The 23323-nt window shown below is 39.7% G+C and overlaps 1 protein-coding gene across 1 annotated transcript in view; it reads right to left on the bottom strand.

The window, feature by feature from the left end:
• The window catches only part of RHOJ (ras homolog family member J), an 82757-nt gene extending 69202 nt beyond the window's left edge, over positions 1 to 13555 (bottom strand). Inside the window, exon 1 of the mRNA XM_032624662.1 lies at positions 12962 to 13555. Within this exon, the coding sequence (XP_032480553.1) occupies positions 12962 to 13205 (244 nt within the window). The 5' untranslated portion in view covers positions 13206 to 13555. The remainder of the gene's footprint in view (positions 1 to 12961) is intronic.
• Between the last annotated feature and the right edge of the window lie 9768 nt (positions 13556 to 23323).

The raw sequence follows: 23323 nt of genomic DNA, 5'->3' as shown, positions 1-23323 counted from the left end.
TGATTCATTCACTCAGTCATTCAATAGACATTTCTGGGTGTCTGTTGTGTTGTAGGCTAATTCCAGGCGTTGGAGACATAAGAATAAATGAAACAGAAAGAAACTTGCCTTCATGAACTGTACATTCTAGAGTGAGGCAAGCAGTGGACAAGTGAATAAACAGATCGGATAATAACTATAGAGAAAACAAACAGGTTTTGAAAGGGTGGTCAATTTAATCAGGGTGGTTTGGTTTGGCCTCCTGAAGAGGTAACATTTGAGCTGACAGATTTTAATCCCAATTCTGTCACTTCCTCGTCCTGTGACATTGGACTGGTTACTTCTCTGACTTCCAATTTTCTCTCCTGTTAAATGAAGATACCTACCACCAGAGATAATATGAGGCTCAGAGAAGATAGCAAAGTAACACAGGGCTTGGTACGTATTAAATACTTAGCTAATTAATATTAGTTACTTACTATTTTATTAATAAACTATAAACATTACTCCAAAAGGACCAGGAAGCAAGTTTTTCATTATGATACATTCTGCTCAGACCACACAGGGAATTGTTTCTCTCTCGTTGGCAAATTGAATCACATTCTGAGGCCTGACTGACTAATCTGTATTAAAACAGCTTGAGAGACTCCAAAGGCCTGGTCCCCACTAGCGGGAGTGCTGGTCAATTGGTTGTCCAGATAAGGGTGCCTAAATCCCAGTTACAACATTTCTGCCTCTCCCAGAATTTATGTCCTATCTCTTTCAGGAACCAGATTCTAGCCTAAGTAGAAGCTTTTTTGGACTCTGAGAATAGAATTTTAGGCAACTTTCCATTTTTGTTTTTTTTTTTTTCCTCCTTTTCTCCAAATGTCAAGGTCAAAGTGTGAAGAAGCACAGAAAGATCTGCAGAGGGGAAACAGATGTTTATGTTCATTTCACAGTCATAGGGCTGGGTGGATATGGTAGAGCAAGAACAGCATCCAGGACAGAGCTGTACCACAACCACCCCAAGGATCCCAGGCTCTTTCTTATTTTTTTAAGACTCCTTGGTTTCTTCCCATGAGAGTAGGTGTTTTCTAAGTTTTCCTCAGTGACCCCTCCGAAGGTCTCACAGTCATGTTGATTATCGTTTTGCTGGCAGCAGGCTCAGTGAACAGCGATTAACACTGTGCAGCTTTGCCGATCATGCCTGAGGCTTTGCTCCCATCTGCTGGTGCTTGGTGCACCCAAGTTTGCCTAATTAATCTTCTCTCCACTCTGTTTTACAACTCCCGTTCTTCCCTGTTCTTAGTCTCCGAGGCTTTTCCCTTCCCTCCAAGGCACCAGCCTTCTCCCAACATTTCCTGATTCTCAGACTTGTGGATTTCCTTTCTTCCAGGGTCTCTCTATGTCCCAGCCATGGGCACAGGTCTTTTTAAAAAGCACTCTGGTTTCTCATTTATGAATTTACTAGCTGTTTCTGAGAGGCTCTAAAGGCCTCTTCTGTCTTAAACAATTTCTCCTGTTAGAAACTACCAGGTCAAGGAATTATATATACACATACCTATTTTTAACTTGCTTTTTACTGATTGATGGTTGGTTATAGAATTGTTCTTCTTAATTTCTAGGCATCTTGATAGCATAAAGAAGGGTTTTCTGAACTTTCTAAATTACATTAGATTGAACTATATGAACTTATGATATTCAAATGGTTTTGAACTGCAAAATGGTCATTTCATAGGTCCACCTAATAAGAAATGCCTAGGATGCCTGTTGAAATGTATATTTACAGCTTTTTCTCTTAGGGGATCTGGTATAGAAGCTCTGGGGTGGACCAAAGAATCTGCACTTTTTCCTTTTTTAAATTGAAGTATAGTTTTCCTTTTTAAAGTTGAAATATCATGGAATATACCCAGATATTTATACAGATTATAATATATTCAGATTTTTTATACATATATGTATATTCAGATTATTTTCCATTATATGTTATTACAAGATCTTGAATATTATTCCATGTGTTATACAGTAAATTCTTGTTGCTTATGTATTTTATGTATAGTAGTATATGTCTGTTAATCCCATACTTCTAATTTATCCCTCCCCCACTGCCTTTCCCCTTTGGTAACCATATGTTTGTTTTCTATGTCTGTGAGTCTATTCCTATTTTGTGTATAGATTCATTTGTATCATTTTTTTAGATTCCCTACATAAGTGATATCATATAATATTTGTCTTTGTCTTACTTCATTTAGTATGTTATTCTCTAGGTCCATCCATTTTGCTGCTAATGACAATATTTCATTCTTTTTTATGGCTGAGTAATATTCTATTCTCTCTCTCTCTCTCTCTCTCTCTCTCTCTCTCTATATATATATATATATATATATATATATATATATATTACATCTTTTTAAACCAATCATCTGTTGATCGGCGTTTGGGTGGTTCCCATGTTTTGGCTATCATAAATAGTGCTGCTATAAACATTGGGGTGTATGTGTCTTTTTGAATTAGTGTTTTCATCTTTTCCAGATATATGCCTATGAGTGGGATTGCTGGATCATATGGTAGCTCTATATTTAGTTTTTTAAAGAACCTCCATACTGTTTTCCATAGTGGCTGCACCAATTTACAGAATCTGCATTTTTGACAAGCAGGTTTATCTGATGACCAGGCAAATTTGGGAAATATAGGTATATCATTTGTAGTTGAATAAATGTCTAATTAAATATGGTATGTAGGGCAATTTACATTGTTTATGAGTCTATTGTATTTGATGTAAGAAAGTTTGACTTAGTGAGTGTGATGATGATTACTAAGAGTCCTTTAAAATCTGTTCGTGCTGTCTTTGGGAATATAGCTAACCTCTCTTACAATAATGTATGGCCTAGGGTTTAACTTCTCTCCAAAGAAATGTGAAGAGAACTCATACCTGACACTTGTGGACCTGGCCCGGACCACTACTCCTTGCCCTCCGTATCCTCTCATCTTCTCCTGTCTAGTGCTCCTGTCTAGAGCCCTCAAAGTCCTACCCAACAGCAGAGTCACAAGATGGAAAAAAGTAGATCCTTGGATGACTACATGGAGTAGTATCACCTCTCCGACCTGAACACTTGCCCAAGTCTGTTCTCTGAGCAAAAAAAAAAAAAAAAAAAAAATTCTAACAGTTTGAATCATTATATATTTGAGGCTATTTGTTCTAGCATCCTAACTTATCTAGCATGGTGCCATCATTACAAAATGCCAAAAAAAGTGTGCTGTTAGCTTAACTGTTAAGTGGCAGGTAGTAAAAAAACAGAACAGACTAGAAAGATGAAGATCCACATTATACCATGGCAAAACATTTGTAAAACTATTGTCTGTGAAACCTGGAAGGTAAACCTAGTTCTTACTGAGTCTATTATGCTCAAAGAAAAGATTGGGAAAAGTCAGAATATTAGAGTATATTAATTGTTACTGTGTTTAACTAGGTGTTACAAGAGAGAAAAGAGTTGAATTGGTTGTGTTTAAGCAGAGATTGATAGAACACGAATATTAATGTCCTTAATTAATAGTTGGAAAATTGATTATTTTGGGATTTCCCCAAAGAAGACACAGTTAAATAAGGATCTGAGCAACAAATGTCCATTTCTCTGTTAAAACAGGGAATCAGCTCTGTGTCAAAGAGAAGAGCCAGGGTGTCCCCTTCCCATTTAAGTCTTTTGCTTCATACAGCCTCTACGTAGCTATTGTTAATTTGAGAGCAAAAGGCATTGGCTGGATGAAGCAGACAAATAAAGTATTTTTAAGAAGCATGTCTAGGAAAGACATTCTTTGGCCTTGGATGTGGCTACTGGTACATGGAACTTACCAGAAGCCTAATAAATTTTTGAGAGAATTGTATTTCCAAAGAAACCCCAAGCTTGGACTAAATAGTCTTCTGACTATAAAACAACACTTGAGTCTCGAGACTGGACAAGCCAGAAGCAGGCTATGAAATTTGTGCAGCTCCTGAGAAAGGCAGAGTCCCTGAGGCCTGATTCAGATGTGTGTCATGGAGGAAAATGGATGAGGAAGAAGAACTCCCCAGAGACCCAAGCCAGGGGAAGTTGAGAATAATGGATGAAGAAATTCCTCCCAGAGAACAGCATAAGGGTCAATTCAAGAAACTTCCCCCACTGCTAGGGCAGGAAGTCTTTCTAACATTTGCCCTCAGAATTCTGTTATTGCTATGTCTCTCCTATTCTTTACTTTTCTGAAAGGGGGTTTAGATATTTTGGTTATCCCATCCCTGTTCTATCATTGTCTAAGGGGTGATTGTATATATGGAGGAGATAATGAGTCTTCTACTGGACCACAAAGAGCCATGTCTCCATCAAATGGAAAGGACCAGGCATCACCTGCATGGCTGAACGTTAACCTGTTTCAGTGAAAGACTGGGGCTCTGGGTGGTCCCTCTTGGGAAAAAAGTTTGTTTTACATGTGGGAAAAAGTGTGTAGGGATATTTGGTGACTACAGAGTCTGACACAAACAGAGATGGCTAGTTTCCATTAAAATCTGTCCTTCCCTCTTCTGGGCATGTAGGTGGTTTTATTTCCCAGCTTCCCTTAGACCGAGGTGTGGCCTCGTGACTAAGTTATCTTCTCTGAAGTTTGACTGGAAATGATGTCCGTCACTTCCAGGCCTGGCCCATAAAACTTTCCATTCAGGTTTCTCCACACTCTTTCTCATTAGTCTGGTTGGATGCGGACAACTATGAGATCTTAAGGGATGGCAGTGTCACAAGATGCAAAGAACCTGGGTCCCTAAATGACTAAATGGAGGAAAGCAGCCCCACTGACTTGAATACATGTTCAGGAACATAAATTAGCAAGGAACGTCCTGTCGTGGTGTTAATCCCTTACATGTTTAGGTCTGTTTGTTATAGCAGGTTAGCATACCCTAACTCAGTGGTCCCCAACCTTTTTGGCACTGGGGACTGGTTTCGTGGAAGACAATTTTTCCACGGACCAGGGTGGGGGATGCTTTCAGGATGATTCATGCTCATTACATTTATTGTGTACTTTATTTCTATTATTATTACGTTGTAATATATAATGAAATACTTATACAACTCACCATAATGCTGACAGGAGGCAGAGCTCAGGCGGTAACATGAGCCATGGGGTGCGGCTGTAAGTACAGATGAAGCTTTGCTTGCTTTCCTGCTCTTGCTGTGTGGGCTGGTTCCTAATAGGCCTCGGACCGGTACTGGTCCGTGGCCCGGAGGTTGGGGACCCCTGCCCTAACTAACGGTGGCTTTTTGATTAATTTATTAGCTATAAACCTACACACTGCTTACATTATTTATTTACTGTTTTGTGGCCTCTACTTACTCCATTACAGGTTATTTAACCTTGGGCAAATTGGTTAATAACTTTGCAACTTGGTTTCCTCATCAGTCAAAATTAGGAAAATAATAACACCTCATAGTCATTGTGAGGAGGCAATGAATCGATGTATGAAAATATCTCAAATATGCTCATAGCAAGAACTTTGTATAGCTACTGTTATTGTTGTCAGTACATATTCTAGTGGTGTTTGAGTTTCGTCATTAAATACTACCACACTGCTTGTAGGATCACATGTGGCCGTAATGAAATTCACACTGAGACTGCAAATGAAGGACTTCATAAATAAAAGCTGTATTGTGAACCATTACAAAATGCTAAATGAATACACATGAATCAGGTCCTTTTGCCTTGTGAAAATTAAGCATATCCAAAAAGCTGGTGGACTTCAGAGTATTCAGGAACGATCCCAGGCCACTCTATGATTCACAGTGGGTGAATTCCCTTTTGAATTCACGGTGGAATTAATCCTGACTGAGTTATACCTGGAAAATTAACTGTTTGGATTCTGCTAACACACCCAAGGGGTGGCATGGGTTTTTGTTTATGGGAAAGTACATTTTCAGCCTTATCAGGACCTGTGTCCTTACACAGAGGGTAGGGCCTCTGTCGATCCTTGTGATTTTGTGCTCAGGATTGGTGAGGGAGATCATTTCTGTTGAGTTTTCCTACCTGTCCTTTACGTTAGTTGCCTTATGTTAGTTGCCCACCTTCATGTTGCCTTTGTAGAACAGGCCGACTAGATCCCAAAACAAAGATGTCCAATGTACTGAGCCATCTCTGAGCCAACTTTGCTGTTTGCCCCAAAAGAAGAGGTAGTGATGGCAGATTCTGAAAACGTTATCCTGGAAATAAAGTACTGTTTACCTGAAGCCCAACATCGTTGGGCAGTTAGGTAGTAAAATTTATGAAGGATTTCCTAGCTTGGACAGTGAAAGGAGCCAGGCCTTGTGGAACTAAAAGTCTTGGTCACAGGGAGTCTGTCCACTGAAGCCTGAATCGGTCACAGGCCTTGGTCTGTTGCCAGATGAAGCTGGAATGCAGGAGGGTTATGAGCTGCAGATGTAGTTTCTAATCCTGGGAGCATGATTTTTCTTGGGTCGCTCTGGTCACAGATACTTAATTTTCTTTTTCCCTCTTCTATTCTTTCTTCCTCCTAAGAGGTGAAGCTCACAGTCTCCCTCTCCGCAGTGTGCTTTGGCTTTCTGAGCGTAATTTCTACCCCTGGAGCCTCTGAATGTGCTCACGCTCATAGGCATCACAGTAGACTGTGGAAGGACCTGTCTATACAATTCCTGTTACTGCACCTTTGATATGGCCTCCAAGAGTCCAAAACAAGTATCAGACGCGCATCACACTGCCTCAAAAAGAGATATTGGAGGGTTGAATACCTACAAGGCATTGGGTTTTTGAGCATCATGGCATTTAGAAGGAACAGAGCAAGTCAACTGGCCCATTCATTTCTCCTCTTTCACATACTTCCTTTATATTTTTGCCTAAGGTTAAAAACCTGGTGATTTATTTCATAGACCCATGAGAGGTGTGTTAGGTTTTCTTTTGGCTTACAAAAATGAATCTCATCCATTCTCCAGAGACTCTTGGGTGTCTTTAGAAAGAACAAAAGAGAAACTCCTGAGTAAATATTCCCAAATGGGCAGAACTATGTCATAATACTACATAAGCCTGGGGCTTTGTTTTTATTCACTATTATTTTATGTTGTTTTTTCCCTTGTGGATTGGACATAGTTTCCCCCTTGCTCTGGTCATTAGGGTTATGATGGAATCTACATTGGACTAATCATCATTTAATTAGGTGGAAAAAGTTTAGAATTGACTTTCAGCTCTCTGTGAAAACAACTCCTTTTACATCTCACTCAGCTGATAGAGCAACTAGATTTTTTCCCCCCTTTCCACAAATTGTGTTAATTTCCTGCATAGGCAGCCTGGGTTTGCAAATAGTGACTTATCTAAGTTTTTAAATACAGGTGGTTTTCATAGAAAAAGGAGCCATAGACACGACCAATTCTTTTTTGTGTGTGTGTGTTACGCGGGCCTCTCACTGTTGTGGCCTCTCCCGTTGCGGAGCACAGGCTCCGGATGTGCAGGTCCAGCGGCCATGGCTCATGGGCCTAGCCGCTCCGCGGCATGTGGGATCTTCCCAGACCGGGGCATGAACTGGTGTCCCCTGCATCTGCAGGTGGACTCTCAACCACTGCGCCACCAGGGAAGCCCACGACCAATTCTTATACAGAGGATGATGGTAATGGTGAATGAGGTACGTCATGCAAAGGCTTCAACTTGAATGGGATTATTTTACACAGCCATGCACATAAACAGACAAACCATGGGCACTACCTACCTCAACATGCAATCTAACTAAACTAGAAATGGAAGTGTTATCCTTATGTCATATGTCGTGTGAAACATTAATTGATACTACTTTATCAGTGAGATGTCTGCCACAAAACTCAAAGCTAAAGATAAGATGAAGACAGGATGGGAGAAGACATGATGGTTGTTCCATGGTAAGCTGTGAAATCTCTAAAGGTTGTTGGGACATCTTGAGTCATCCCTGGAAGGGAGTAGGAAGAAGTGCCCGGAGATGTTTCTCAGGCATACTTGTAAAAAGTGTCAGTTTTTATCTTCCTTCTACTGCCCCCAATTTTAGACCTAGCCCATAGTTGAACTTGGGGTTACTCTGGAACATGCGTTTTTATGAAGAACTATAAACAAGTGAGCCACTCAAAATTTAGCTAAGCTTTTGAATATAACGCAAATGGAGGAATTTGAGTACATCCCATCTGTTTCCAAATGAAATTTATACATTGTATATTTATATTATTCAATAGATGTGACATTGGCTGGTTGGGTCAGGAAAATTCTATGCTGTATTATGATCCTGGTAGAGATAAAATGATTATTTAAAATACAAGCAAACTAGTTGAAAAATATAATACATTTAATAAATATTTTATATGTTCATTCCTAAAGAGACATCTGTCGGACCAACAACTTGTTCATTTATTCCTCAAAGTTTTAATGGACCAGGAATTATCTATGCGCTGGAAGGACAGAGATGCATCAAACATATTAATTAATTAATTCAGTAACAATCTATTGAGAGCATACTAGATGTTGAGTTCTGTTTTAGAAGATGGAGATAGAGCAGTGAACAAGACAAAGCCCTTGCCCTCATGGGGTTTACATCCCAGTGTAGGATAAAAATGGTAAGCGAATAAATATAATGTGAAGTAGTGTTAAACCTTATGAGGAAAGATGAAGCAGGAGAAAAATTAAAGAGTGACTGTATGCATGTGTGTGTTAATGCATTAAACAATGTGATCAATTGATGCTGAGGAAGATGGGGGGGATAAGGTAAGGTTGGGGGAAAAGCAAATGCAAAATCTTCAAGGAAGGAAGGAGTTTGGTGTGTTTGAGGAATATGAAGATGGCTGAGAGCAGAAATACTGCAGAGCAGAGAGTTAGGAGAGGAGGTTGGAGGGATAATGGGGACTAAGTCATGGAGTACCTTGTAGACTGTGATAAATGATGGTGCCTCAGGGTGAAGGGATTTGACTGATGGATTTGGGCTGTGGATAGTCCTTCTGTCGCGAGTGTGAAGAACTGAACTGTACGGGATACGACTGGAAGCAGGGAGCTGGGAGGTGATTACAGTAGTTTGGATGAGAAATGGTGGTGGCTTGGATGAGAGTGAAAACAATGGAGGTGGTGAGAACTGATCAGATTTGAGATGTATTTTGAATGTTGGCCTGATTGGTAGTAGGAAGGGATAATAACTAGTGGTTTGGATGGAGAGGGATGGGAAGTATTGTCAAAGGAAGAAAGGAGTTAAGGATAATACCAAAGTTTTTGTTTTGAGCTACTGGGTGGAAGACAGTGGTCATATAATTCTATGGGGAACACTAGGGGAGGTGTAGACTGAGGCAATTAAAAAATTCTGTTTTGGACAGGTTAAGTTTGAGATGCCTATTAGATATCCAAATGGACAGTTGAATATATGAGTCTGGGTCAGTTTTTTTTTTTTTTTTGTGGTAGAGATACACATTTTGGAGTCATCAGTGTATAAATCATATTTAAAGCCATGAGACTAGATACTGTCAACCAGAGCATGAGCATAAATAGAGAAGGGGACTGAGAGACTGAACCCTGAAGTATGCCAATGTATAGTGGTAGGGAAAGAGATGGAGAAAGCAGCAGAGGAGATGGAGAGAGACTTGCCAGTAGGGGAATAAAAACCAGGAGAATGTGACATCCCAGGAGCAAAGAAAGTGTTTCAGGAAGGAGAGTATAAACCGTAAGAAAAGCCTCCAAGAGATCAAGTAAGACGAGGACTGAGAATTGAACACTGGTTTTGGCAAGACATGACCCTTCCCCTCAGGAGCTTATCGTACAGTGGGGACTGGGGAAATAAGGAGACAAATACATTGCTATACAATGGTGCAAGTTGCGTTCTAGCAATGTTAACACATTTCTGGGGATGGGCTGGAGATGGAGCAAGGAATTCTCCTTGTGGGGTCAAGGAAAGCTGCATCGAGCAGATGTACGTTTGGATCCTGATAGGTAGGAGGGAGGGAAAATAACCAAGGTTTATAAAACTTCAAAACTTTTTTTTCTAGTTGGTTGTTGATTTTTCTACAATCACTCATGCAGAACTAATATTTCCTCTCCAGTGAATATCCCACTACTATTACTCCATGTAGAAATATTTATCAATTATCAGTAAACACGATAACTATATCATCAGGACAATACACACACTCTATCACACCCTACTCTGTTTGAAAGATACTCTTGTAGTTATATTTTTCCTTGTTGTAGCCTTTATATTTTAATTACATTTTAATTCCCTTTCATAGCTGTGTGCCACTGTAGAGACCCTATTCTTTTTTTAATTGAAGTATAGTTGATTTACAATGTTGTGTTAATTTCTGCTATATAGCAAAGTGATTCAGTTATACATATCTATCTCTATATATTATTTTTTATATTATTTTCCATTATGGTTTATCACAGGATATCAAATTTAGTTCCCTGTGCTATACAGTAGGACCTTGTTGTTTATTCATTCTGTATGTAAGAGACCCTATTCTTAATCACAATAGCTACTATTACCTAGTACTTGTCATGTGTAAGGTGCTGTTCTAAGAACTACATGTATTAATTTATTTTGCTCTCATGATCTTAATACCTCTATTGTCCCTTAAAAAAATTCATGACAACTGAGGCACAGAGAAGTTGAGCAACTTGCTGAAGACCACACAGTAATGGCAGAGCCAGTATTAGAACTGGGCTGTCCAGCTTCAGAGCTCACTATCTTGAGCTCACTATCTTAAGTATTTCCGTCCTTACTATTATATCTTTACCTTCCTAGGATGGGTAGCTATTAGGGAAAAATCTTCTTCAAGGGATAGGCTCTCTTTGACTTGAACTTTTCTAAATTCTTTGACTGCAATTTTCCAAAGACTCAGTAAACTATTTGCAGGTTGTCATTTCAGAATGAGCCAGTAGGACCAGGGACTGGATACTGGATATTTCTCCACGTGGAGAAGAGAGCATGAGTTCTTTTACAATTGACTGTAGATTCTCATGTGACTGTGTAAGGGTTTATGTTCAATCAGTTCATGTATGAGGAGCGTGGTGGTAAAAAGAGTTAGGGTCGTCGTGATGGAGAAGATCCCTCTACAAATGGAAATGTTCACTTCATTGTGCTCCTAGATGTATGTGGCTTACACCTTCATTTCCCTTACAACCTAACTACAAATGCATGAGATGACTGTGTACTTAAAAAAAATACAAAGTATAAATCAAAGTAACAATGTTTGGGAATGCCTACTATGTACAAAGTATTGCTTTGAGTACAGTTGCTGTGATTTCTTGAGAGCTAAAACAAGGAATAGCCAAAATCTAAGATGCTTTGTTGCTCAAATAACAGCAAGTATGTACACAACTGAAACATAAAACAAATTGATCTTAGTGGAATCTAGCGGTGGTCCAGCCTTTGTTTGTACTGTAATTGCTTCACCCAATAGTTGGGGATGGGATATGTAATTTTTAAAAGCACTTGAAACCTCTCCCTTTAGTAGATTGTGGGTTCCATTTTTGATCTAAAAGTTTTTGAAATTAGGTACCAGCCAGTTCCCTATCCTGGCAGAAAGAGGGTGTAGAATAAATAACTTTTGCTAAGATGTTTACAGGTCAGGATCCCAATAATTTTCTTAAGTTGCAGACCTAATTTTACAATTACTTTTTTTTTCCCCCTCAGGATGAAAGTCTACCTGTACTTCTCTTCATTCTGTTCTCATTAAAATGTTCTTCTCTGGGCACAGAAAAGCTTAAGAGAGCCAGTGTTCAAATTCGCTCTTAATTTCTACAAATATAGAAAAACCTGCTAGAAAGTGGATACTATTTTCACTGTGGTTCTCTCCCTGTCTGCTATGTAATAGTGTCATAAATCATGTACGTGTAGTAGTAGGAGCAGACGTAGGTGATTGTTTAGCTGCGGAAAAGAAGCTGCTTCCTACAGAAAGGATTTCAAATGACCTCACAGCAAAGCCAACAGGTTTCCTGTGGGCCATTTCCCCTTCGCTACTCTGGACCCAAAGCTAGAGTGAAGAAGAGAAATTTTCCTCTCACAAAATCTCAAATCTCTGGTAACTCAAGCTGATCTCATAGTGAGCAAGTGGATCATCGTATTCCAAAAAGTTATAAAATCTAGGCTATTGTCAACCTGAAGCATTTTATGAATTTGCTTTTAAGAAATTTAATAAAATTTGTTTTGGAGATTAAGAGAAAAAATAAGAGTCAAAATGGAAAAATTTAAATAAGCTATCACACAACAAACTTCAGAACACTCGAAAAAATATACCTGAAAGAATTAAGTTGTGACTACAGTATCTTAACTGTCAGATCTTAAAGTATTTTATGCCATATTTCGTGCTTTGGGGACATATGTTGAAATAAGTAAAATTTTATTTTTATTTTTACCTTTAAAACATATTGATTAAAAATTTCTCTTTTAATTCAAGATACAGATTGCCTAGGAGATATTTAAAATCTTTCAGTACTTTTCCTTCAATCTACCTCCACAGGAAAATGAAAGTACATTAGGACAGCACCAATTATTATAGAAAAACGAATGTTCTAATATTACTAATCTCAGCATTTCCTTTATAAATGGCATGTGGTGAATATATGAGAAGTGGCAAGAACACTTCTTTCACCAGTTGTGTGGTTAGTGTCGTTGTTGTTTTTTAAAGAACTGTGATGCAATTACGCTACCTTTTAAAAAGTTCACATTAAAGAAAGTTGATGAATCTTCAGGCAAATGTTAAGTAAAATCCCTAGCCGCAAAGCTTAGAGGACGGTTCAGGGTATTTCCCCAGTGTTATTCGTTTGGTTTAACTGGAAAAAAGTGTTACCATAACATTGATATACAAGTTGTCCTAACAACAGCAAAGACCTTGGTCGTCTGCTATGCCCAGATACCTGGCTCCTGGAAGGCCCAGACCCAGCACTGACATTAGAGATAAGCCAGGCCCCTCTGAAGCTGGGCTGTCGTCTCCCGCCTCCTTCACCTCGTATGCAGGGGTAGGTTTTCTGCTTTTCTTACCTGCATAGTGGTCAAACACAGTGGGCACGTACTCCTCGGGGAAGGCGTCGTTGGCGTAGCTCATGAGCAGGCAGGTCTTCCCCACGGCGCCGTCCCCTACCACCACGCACTTCAGCATCTTCTTCTCCTCGCGGCCACCGCAGCCGCAGCTGCTGTCATTTCCCTCCTGGCAGTTCATTCTCACGGCTCCAGCTGCTGTGACTGTGCCGCTGCCGTTGCTTCTCCTGCTTCTCCCAAAGCCCATGAAGCGAGCCGCAGGCTTGAGGTCACTCTGTCTTACTTTGGGGAACTCGGATCATGCAGAATTGTCCGAGGCGGCTGGCATGTGCCCTCTTGCTTACCATACTGGTCAAGAAAGGTAACACACACTGGGGAGAATGATTAAAAGCATCTGTCCCTTGCCCCCATCAGTTTGAGTTATGAATCCTCATTTTTCACCCAATTCTAGGGGCTTCCTGGGAGTCTAGAAATTTCAACAGCCTGAGGGTTTCACTCTGCTCTCCTGTTCACCAAGCCTGGCTGAAGACACAGTGGAATTTCGCTAAATCTTCCCCATTTTCCACTTCACATCTAACATGGAGGAAAGCTGGGCTTTTTAATGGAGTTTTCCCCTTGCTTCCTCCAGCTTGCCGAGTGTCAGGAAATCATGGGTTTCCTGCTGCATTCCATATTAGGATCAGTGGGCTGGAGAAGGCTGCAACAATGGGAGCTCTGTGTGTGTGTGTTTGTACTTCTGGGGAACGCTGCCAGGACATGGAGTGGGAAAACACTAGGGGTCCCACTGCAGACTCAAGCTGTCAGACTTCCTGTTTCATCCACGGCTGGGGAGGTTGTTTGCCTGTGGGCTGGCTGGGAAGAAGCTGACGAAAGGATGGAAACTGGGGAGTACTGTCGGCCACAGAAACAGAGGGAACCACACCAGCCGTTGTAGGATAACATATGACATCATCCCTCACTGAGTCACCAGTTAAAAGCTCTGCAGATTAAAACTGGACAGTTCTTCACATACTTAAGTGAGAAGCCCTAAGCAATTTGTCCTGGCAGTAAAGAAGAAAACCTTCCAGAGTTTCACTGTTACAAAGGGAAACGTTCTTGTAGATCGTAGGTATAAGATGTGTGATCGGGTTAATAAGCTGCCACATTTGAGCTCAACGCTCAAACGTGTATTCCAGACCCAAACATTTTTATGGTTGTAGCACATAAGAAATCAATCAGATGTGGGATGTTTGCATCTTCTTATTAGTGAATAAACACACATGTGCTTGGCTCACCCTTACTTTTGGAAATGAGAGTGTGTGGGATGGCTGTATTGGTTTGTTTCAGGTCCCCAAACGTTGCTTTTGCTTGAACAGTTCCGGTTTTGATTGAGTCTTCTCCCCTTGGTCAGCCTGGCCCTCTTCAATTACAAAGGAGCCATTGGCAGATAATTTATTTGTCTATAGGGTCACTCAAAACGAAGCCTCTTTGAAGCTCTGCATTTGATTAAGGTACTCGGTCTTAGAAAAGAAGTGGAACTCTGCAAGTGAACTTGACAAATGGGTCAAGTACTTTTTTGATGGGGGAATTATGTGTTTCTTTGAGATTTTTGAGCACTCAGTTTTAAGAATTCAGATTACCCATTTGATGTGAGGAGGGTTTTTTGTGTGTGTGGGGGGGTGCGTGAGAAATCTGTTTTAATGAGTGGCTATCAATAATATCTATATCCACATATGTATGCTACTATATAATAGATATAACCTCACATTTCTTCTGTGTTGTATTATAGTAACACTTGCCATAGTGTTTAGTGTCCCAATATTTCTTTCCTATAAAGGGATGGTGTTTCAGTCAGGTTGTTGTGTATCTACTAGATTATGTTGCTGTAACAACTCCCAATGCTCAATAATTTAAAATAACATGTATTTCAATGAGGTATCACCTCACACCTGTCAGAATGGCTACTATCAAAAAGTCTACAAATAACAGATGTTGATAAGGATGTGGAGAAAAAGGAACACTTGTACACCATTGGTGGGAATGTAAATTGGTGCAGCCACTATGGAAAATAGTATGGAGGTGCCTCAAAAAACTAAAAATAGAGTTACCACATGATCCATTGATTCTACTCATGGGTATATATCTGGAAAAAATGAAAACACAGTTGAAAAGGACACATGCACCCCAATGTTCATAGCAGCACTATTTACAATCGTCAACACATGGAAGCAAATCAAGTGTCCATTAACAGACAATTGGATTAAGAAGAAGATGTGTTACATACATATACAATGGAATATTATTCAGCCATAAAAAATGAGATTCTGCCATTTGCAGCAATGTGGATAGACCTAGGGAATATTATGCTTAGTGAAATAAGCCAGACAAAGAAAGTCAAATATTGTTATGTTATCACTTATGTGTGGAATCTTAAAAAAAGTCAGATAAATGTATATGTAAAGCAGAAACTGACTCACAGATATAGAAAACAAACTCGTGGTTACCAGAGGGGAGAGGGAAAAGGAGAGGGACAAATTAGGGGTAGGGATTAACAGATACAAACTACTACATATAAAATAGATAAGCAACAAAGATATACTGTATAGCACCGGGAATCATAGCCATTTTCTTGTAATAACTTACAAAGGAGTAAAATCTGCAAAAATATGGAATCATTATGCTGTACACCTGAAACTAATATATATTGTAAATCAACTATACTTCAGTAAAAATAAATAAAATAATGCCTATTTCTTGCTCACATTGTATCTGTATTATGTATTTTTATCATCTTCATTTAGGGATCTAGGATGGTGGAGTAGCCACATTGAGGACATCGATGATTACTGTGGCAGAGGAAGAAATTAATGTAGTAAGTGACAATGGCTCTTTTTTTTTCATAATAAAAACCTGTTTTTATTTTATTTATATATATTTATTAAAGTATAATTGATTTACAATGTTGTGTTAGTTTCAGGTGTACAGCACAGTGATTCTCTCTCTCTCTCTCTCTCACACACACACACACACACACACATATATATTCTTTATTGGATTCTTTTCCCTTATAGGTTGTTACAAAAATTGAGTATAGTTCCCTGTGCTATACAGTAGGTCCTTGTTGGTTATCTATTTTATATATAGTAGTGTGTAGATGTTAATCCCAGTCTCCTAATTTATCCCTGCCTTGCCTCTTTCCCCTTTGGTAGCTATAAGTTTGTTTTCTGTGTCTGTGGGTCTATTTCTGTTTTGTGAATAAGTTCATTCATATCTTCTTTTTCTTTCCTTTTTTTTTTTAAGATTCCACATATAAGTGATGTCATATGGTATTTTTCTTTCCCTTTCTGATTTCACTAGTATGATAATCTCTAGGTCCATCCATGTTGCTACAAATGGCATTATTTCATTCTTTTTATGTCTGAGTAATATTCCATTACACATTAGCTCTTAAAGCTTCCTTCTGGAGGTGACATTTCTGTTCAAATTCACTGGCTAAAGCAAGTCACATACCCATACTACCCAACAGGGTCAGAAGTATAATCCTACCACGTGCCAGGAAGGGAGAACTAAATACTGGTGAACAGCCTAAATAGTTTAGACAACCAGAGGTAGTTTCGTTGAGGTTAAGTAACAAGTGCGAAAGTTGAACTGTTTATGTTTAGTGCCGTTCTGAAGCATTTGAAGGCACCACTGACTGCGTGTGATTTATGCAATTTCATTTTCATTCAGTCTACCTGAAACATCTGGAATTTGTAATAATAAAATTGCTGTTGGCTCAAGCGTGAAAGCGGCAGCCAAACAATCTGTGCAGGTGAAGGGGTGATGGACAGTGTCAAGAACCCCATCCTGAAGATTAATAAGGCCACTGTGAGCACAGGCGGTGATATGCCTTTGGTAGAATTTTGAGGAGGTTCTGCCTTTGACCTTGTACCTGAGATCAGCCAGTAACTGTGGCATGGAGTAAATACTCCATTCAAAGATGGAGTTCTCAAACATGACTGCCCAGCCTGTGTTCCTACATTGCAAATATGCCCCAGCCCACTGAGTACTTGGCCTAGGAATAAAAGGAGATATCAGATTGGGTGAAATTTTGCTACATCTGTGTGTAAGCTAAACCTTGCACCAGCAGACACAGATATTTCAGTTCATGCCGATTGCTCTGTGGATTGCAATTTAAGACATTTAAGAGACCTGAAGCAACCAATTATGGGTCTTTTACCTCTCACTCAAAATCCAATCTGACATATTGGATTATATGCAAAGATGGATCATGGCCATTGAGAATGTTGGCTATATTTCTCAAGATAAACTCTTCCATCACTATTTATGTTACCCCCACCCCCATCCCCCGCCAAATCGAATGTTTATAGGGAAAAATGTTTGAGACATTCTAGTAAAAATGGTCAAGAAAGTTAGAATTTTATTAGCCTGCTGATTATATGGATCATATTGTCCATGTGAGAATAAATCTTTTTAAATATTAAAAAATTGACCTGAATCAGAATAACAGCATCTTAAAAAAAAAAGTAAAGATAATGCAGCATTGTTCTTATAGGTCTGTGAGTGCATAGAATTGAGACTACTTGTCCAGATAGGATGGTCAAGAATATACTTTAATTTCAAAAGTTTATAGGTATGAATTTAGAAGTGGTATGAAGACCATTTGCTAAACTGTTCTTTACCAGATGTCTGTACCATGTCAACGATTGAGTGGTGGTTTTGTAGTCATTAATTATTTGGTTTACCTCAAGCACCAAGTTTACACAAACTTACCAGTACATGGTGAAATCTTGCTGGACGATATTTCCTGCTTTTTCCAAGAGATCTTAATTCCTTGGCTCCCTCTTGTCCTGTGAGCTTTGGCTTCACATGAATTTTCCCAAATGCCAGCAGAGTGTTTTTGTATAAAATTCTGATTCTTCCGATGGACTCCAGTTTTAGGCTGACTTTAAATAAAAGAGCCCAGACTTTCTCCCTTGTCTACTTTTTTTTTTTTCTTTTGTGCTTGAAACTAGAAGTTACTCAGGGAAATAATGCAGTTGGGTCAGATACTCTGATTCTGGATTAACCTCTATGTGGGAGACTGTTAAGACTCTAGTCTTAGGAATGTGGGATGTGCTGTGGTTCCTATGATTCTGGGATGCCCAGCCCAGCCACGAGTCACCCCCATCCCAGAGAAAGCCTTCTGTGGAGCTAACATGGAAGTCAGGCCCCTGGTGGTAGAGGTTATGGTGTGAGACAGGAGGGCTGCGTAGCTCTAGGGGTTCTGACCAAAATCTCCCACTGGAACTAAACCTGAAGATTATTTGGGGCACTGCTAAAAGTTAACAGGCTGTCCTAGGACTGGCCTGGACTGGAACCACTCCCCGCCAAGGCCGGTGAGTTGTTGCCACCAGGGATACTTCTGGATATGTGTTTTTTTTATCTGTCAGGCCACCTGCATTCAGCCTCTGGCTATCGCCCCTGTCATATCATATCATATATCATCTATTCATATATCAGCCACGTTTTCTGGGTGTGATCTTTTTATAGTTCCAGAAATGGCTTTCATTTTTCTTGCTTGAAGAAATTTTCTTCCTTTGCCAAATCTCTTAATTCTTATAGAAATAGATTACTTGCAGCTCTAAGGCAGATGGGGACTTCTTTCTGTCTTAGGACAGAAGAGGCTGATTTGATCAGTAACAGTCAAGATGTGTGTGTGTGTGTGTGTGTGTGTGTGTGTGTGTGTGTGTTTCTTTTCTGTGTTTCACTATTGCATACCTTAATTCTGAAAACAAAGCCTTGTTCCAGAAAGAGTCCTATGTGTGATCTGACTTTTTTATTGGGTCTCTCACCATAGAAACCCAGTGGTTAGAGAACTTTGAAGTTCCCCCTATCCAGAAAATCTGGAGAAAGATGACAGTTTAGAAAGAAAATTTTCATGGATTCCTGATCTTCCAGATGGAGAGGTGTATTTTGGAAGGTGGAGAAATTTGAGATTGAGATGGTGCTGGGTTGTTCCTTCATCAAGGTCACGGAGCAGTAAATAGCTGGTGGAAATAGCCAATTTAGTCAACAAAGATCCTTGATGATTGTTTCAATGGGTTAGTGATATGGGCCCAAGAAGCCTAACGTCACTGGATTGGTTATTGTCTGGGTGGACAAGCATCACAGGGTTACCACCACAGGCTGAACTTCTGAGGGCTAGGGGCCATCACCCTTCTGTTGCTTGGTTTTGATGTAGGGTCTATTGGGAGAGTGAGAAAGATTGGTGTAAATCTTCCACCTCTGCTAGAAAATTCAAAATTTGACCTCTGCTTAGGATGCATTATTGTCATATAAAAAATGACCTAGGGGGGTGGGATAGTGAGGGTGGGAGGGAGGCTCAAGAGGGAGGGGTTACAGGGATATATGTATGCATATGGCTGATTTACTTTGTTGTACAACAGAAACTAACACAGCATGTGAAGCAATTATACTCCAATAAGGATGTATTAAAAAAAATTAATACATAGATTGAGAACTTGAAGGGCCTCTCAATAATAACAGGGGATATCTGTTATGTGCAAGGAGGCATTTTGGTTGTTGTGACTGGATGAAACACAAAAATGAGTCCTCCTGAGAAGCCTGCAGGTTACTGGCCAACTCCTTGTTGTGAAACACTAAATGCAGAGGGAAATGCAATTCTACTCTGCAGACTTAATGTGTGTTTATATTTCTTGAACACCCACTTGCTAATTGACTTGTATCTAGAAATCATATGCATCAGAAGAAAGAAACATAAAGACTACCAAGGCTGAAGTGAGATCACAGCTTGAATCTCAGATTCAGTGTTTGTGCATGATAGGGACTGAGAGGAAAAATCTGGAAACTGACTCCCAGTGGGATAAGTGGAGAGAGTTAGGGGAAAGAAAACATCTTCAAACAAATCTATAAAAAGCCCCAGGACAGAGGAAGGAAGAGAATTAAAGTCTTCCATGGCTGTAATCCCAGCAACACTAGGCAGAGGGTGGGTGGAGTCATTATGCAGAAGGACACATGGTTTTCAGGTTGAATGCCCTAGAAAGTCAGCGCCTTGACAATAAGAATTGTCAAGATGCAGAATTCTTTTGGAGTGAGAATTCCAGACAATTTAATGCAATTTTCTTTTTTCGTTGTTTTTCTATTCACTCTTTATTGTGCTGACTTGTTAAAGGCGCTGTGGGTACTTCAGCAGTGTTAAGTAGTGGTTCCTAATTTGTGTCTATTGTTTTTGATCATGTAATATTTGTCAGTTATTTTGTACTTTACTTCACTTTTTGGAAAACTAAACAAATTATAATCGATTTTGTGAGATTCATATCTCCTTTGTGTACTCTGGAAGTCTAAAGGTAACTTCTTTTTACTTTAATTTTGTATGGTAAAATAATATCATTTTTACTGACTTTATATCAGGAAAATTGACAATATGCTTAAAATGGTTTTGTTCTTGTAAATTTCACATATGATTTTTTTATCCAATTTTTATTTCATTTTTCCATATCAAAGAAAGACGATCCTTCAAAAATGCCCACATCTCTGAAGCATTCATGTCTAATTCTAATGTATAGCACATTCCAAGTACCCAAAGATTTGTTTCTATTGGACTTTCATTTTTTATTATGTCTCAGAATCTTTCCAAATCTCAATCTTATTGAATCTGGAAGGAACTTTTTATGTTTATTAAATCCAACTTTCCAAACAGTAAAGGCATTTTCTTTATGGCATGGCTCACAGGCCGTGTCCTTTTCATGACTACTATTGTTCACTATATGAAGCAGCAACCACTATTATTTACTATTTTAATAATCAGGGTGCAATTGGCTCTGTAGTGGACATCTGTTGTTTTTGCCTATCTAAGATTTCTCTCCTCTTTTGGTAATAGCACTGCAATTTCCCTTCTGCCTCTTTTCTATCTTCAGTCCAAGTTGTTCATCTGGGGCTGACCCCACCCTCTAATGCAGGAGTGGGCACGTGATCCAGGTGTGGCAAATGAAAATTATCTCTGGGGCTTTAGCTAATGCTCTCTGGAGATAGGTGCTCTTTTCCCCTGGAATTTCTCTCACTAAGGATCACATAAGCTTGCTGTTGGGGCCATCTTTGCCACCAGGTGTAAAGATCCTGCCTGATGCTGATAATAATAATGGTGATAAAGTAGTTTATGTCTGTTAACCACTTAATCCTCTCCTAAAACCTATGAGGTGAACATTATTATTATTGCCATTTCTATCATTAAAAAAACTGAGGCTAAGTGAAATCAGGTGATTTGTTAGTGTCAAACAGTTAAGAAGTGGTGGATCCAGGATTCTAGGTCTGGCAGCTTGCTTCTAGAGCTTATATATATATATATATTTTTAAATTTATTTATTTATTTATTTATTTTTGGCTGCATTGGTCTTTGTTGCTGCACGCGGGCTTTCTCTAGTTGTGGTGAGTGGGGGCTACTCTTGGTTGAGGTGTGCGGGCTTCTCATTGCTGTGGCTTCTCTTGCTGTGGAGCACGGGCTCTAGGTGCACGGGCTTCAGCAGTTGTGGTGTGCAGGCTTCAGTAATTGTGGCTCTCAGGCTCTAGAGCACAGGCTCAGTAGTTGTGGCGCACGGGCTTAGTTGCTCCGCGGCATGTGGGATCTTCCCGGACCGGGTCTCAAACCCGTGTCCCCTGCATTGGCAGGTGGATTCTTAACCACTGCGCCACCAGGGAAGTCCCTAGAGCTTATATTTTTAACCATTATACTACAGAAAAACATAGCTGAAAGAGAGAAAAAACAGATTCTGGATCATATAATTTGAGCCCTTGGATCCAGCTATTCTTTACACAGCCCTGGATTTCCCTTTTGAATGAGCCAATGCATTCTCATTTTGATTTAAATTAACTTGGGATGATTTTCTATTATTTTCACATGAAGGAGCCCTGGCTGGTGCCTGAAAGAGTGATGGGGAAGTCTTGGGTAAACTATGCTTCACCATGTGGTATTTGAGACAATGCATGAAGAGAGGACTTGCTTAATAAGCCTATGCTTGCTTAACAAAGCTATGAAATGCTGGAAGGAGCATTCTGGACACATGTGATTATAATTTGAGTTGATTTTCTCTTCAGATTTATGCTTTTGTTTTTACATGGTACTATAGACTGAATGTTTGTGTCCCCCAAAGTTCATATGTTGAAATCTTATCTCCAACATGATGGGGTTTGAAGGTATGGTCTTGGGAAGTGATTAGATCATGAGGATGAAGCCCTCATGAATGGGATTAGTGCCCTTATAAAAGAGACCCCAGAGGGCTCCCTTGCCTCTTGTACCATGTAAGGACACAGCAAGAAGACAGCTGTCTATGGACCAGGAAGTGGGCTCCCACCAAACACCAAATCTGCCAGAATCTTGGTCTTGGACTTCCTAGCCTCCAGAGCTATAAGAAATAAATTTCTATTGTTTATAACAGTCTAGTATTCTGTTATAGCAGCCCAAACAGACAAAGACACATGGTTAAGAACTAGATATAAGTCACTTACGCCCCTACTGTGTAAACTATAAGAAAATCGTCATTAACTAATGACTTTTTGCCTTTTAAATAAAAATAATCACATCTCTAGAATATAGTTATGAATATATAAAAGACCTAAGGAACACAGTTGGACCCCAACTAGCTTAAGCTAAAAGACGTTTATAGTCATGTAACTGAGATGTGCTATAACTGGGTTTGCCTGATCCAGGAATTAATGTTGCCACTAGGATGCACTCTTGGTCTCCTACTTCTGGGTTGGCTCCATACTCAGGCTCTACAAAAGGGCCTCTGGCATCTCTGGGCTACTCCACAGCCACAGTGGAGGGAAGCTTCACCTCTTCAGCCACCCAGCCTGGTAGGGAGGAGAGTGTATATCTTGGCATTTCCTCATAAGGGCTAGGTTTCTCTCTGACTTGGGTTAAGTGAGATGCTGATGGGTTTAAGCCAATCAAGCTGCACCCTTTGTGTCATGGAATCACAGGGCTGAAAATGGAGAATGGGACTGAGGGAGGAAACTCTAGATATTGATGTTAAGAAAGCAAGTGTAAAAAATAGTAATAATAATAGTGCTACCGGTGGTAGTTGTAATAGTGATGACAATAATAATAATGGCTGTATGTGTTAGCATATATTAACATATCTAATTCTTACCATAACTCTATGAGAAGGGTACCATTAACTTCTCACTTTACAGATGAAGTCACTAAGACACAGAGAGATTAAGTTCACACCCCTGGGAAGTGGCAGAGCCAGGATTCCCACAAACACTCTGGCTATAGAACCCTTACTCTTCACTTGGTTATGTTAAGAATGGATGCTGAGTCACAAACAGTGAATTCAGTTTCCACCCGTCAATGATAATCTATGGCATTTTATTTAAGAGCCTGTA

The sequence above is a fragment of the Phocoena sinus genome, chromosome 2, assembly GCF_008692025.1.
Source record: "Phocoena sinus isolate mPhoSin1 chromosome 2, mPhoSin1.pri, whole genome shotgun sequence".
NCBI classification, from domain to species: Eukaryota; Metazoa; Chordata; class Mammalia; order Artiodactyla; family Phocoenidae; genus Phocoena; species Phocoena sinus.
Note: the sequence above shows the minus strand (reverse complement) of the source record. Positions and strands in the feature narration are given on the sequence as shown.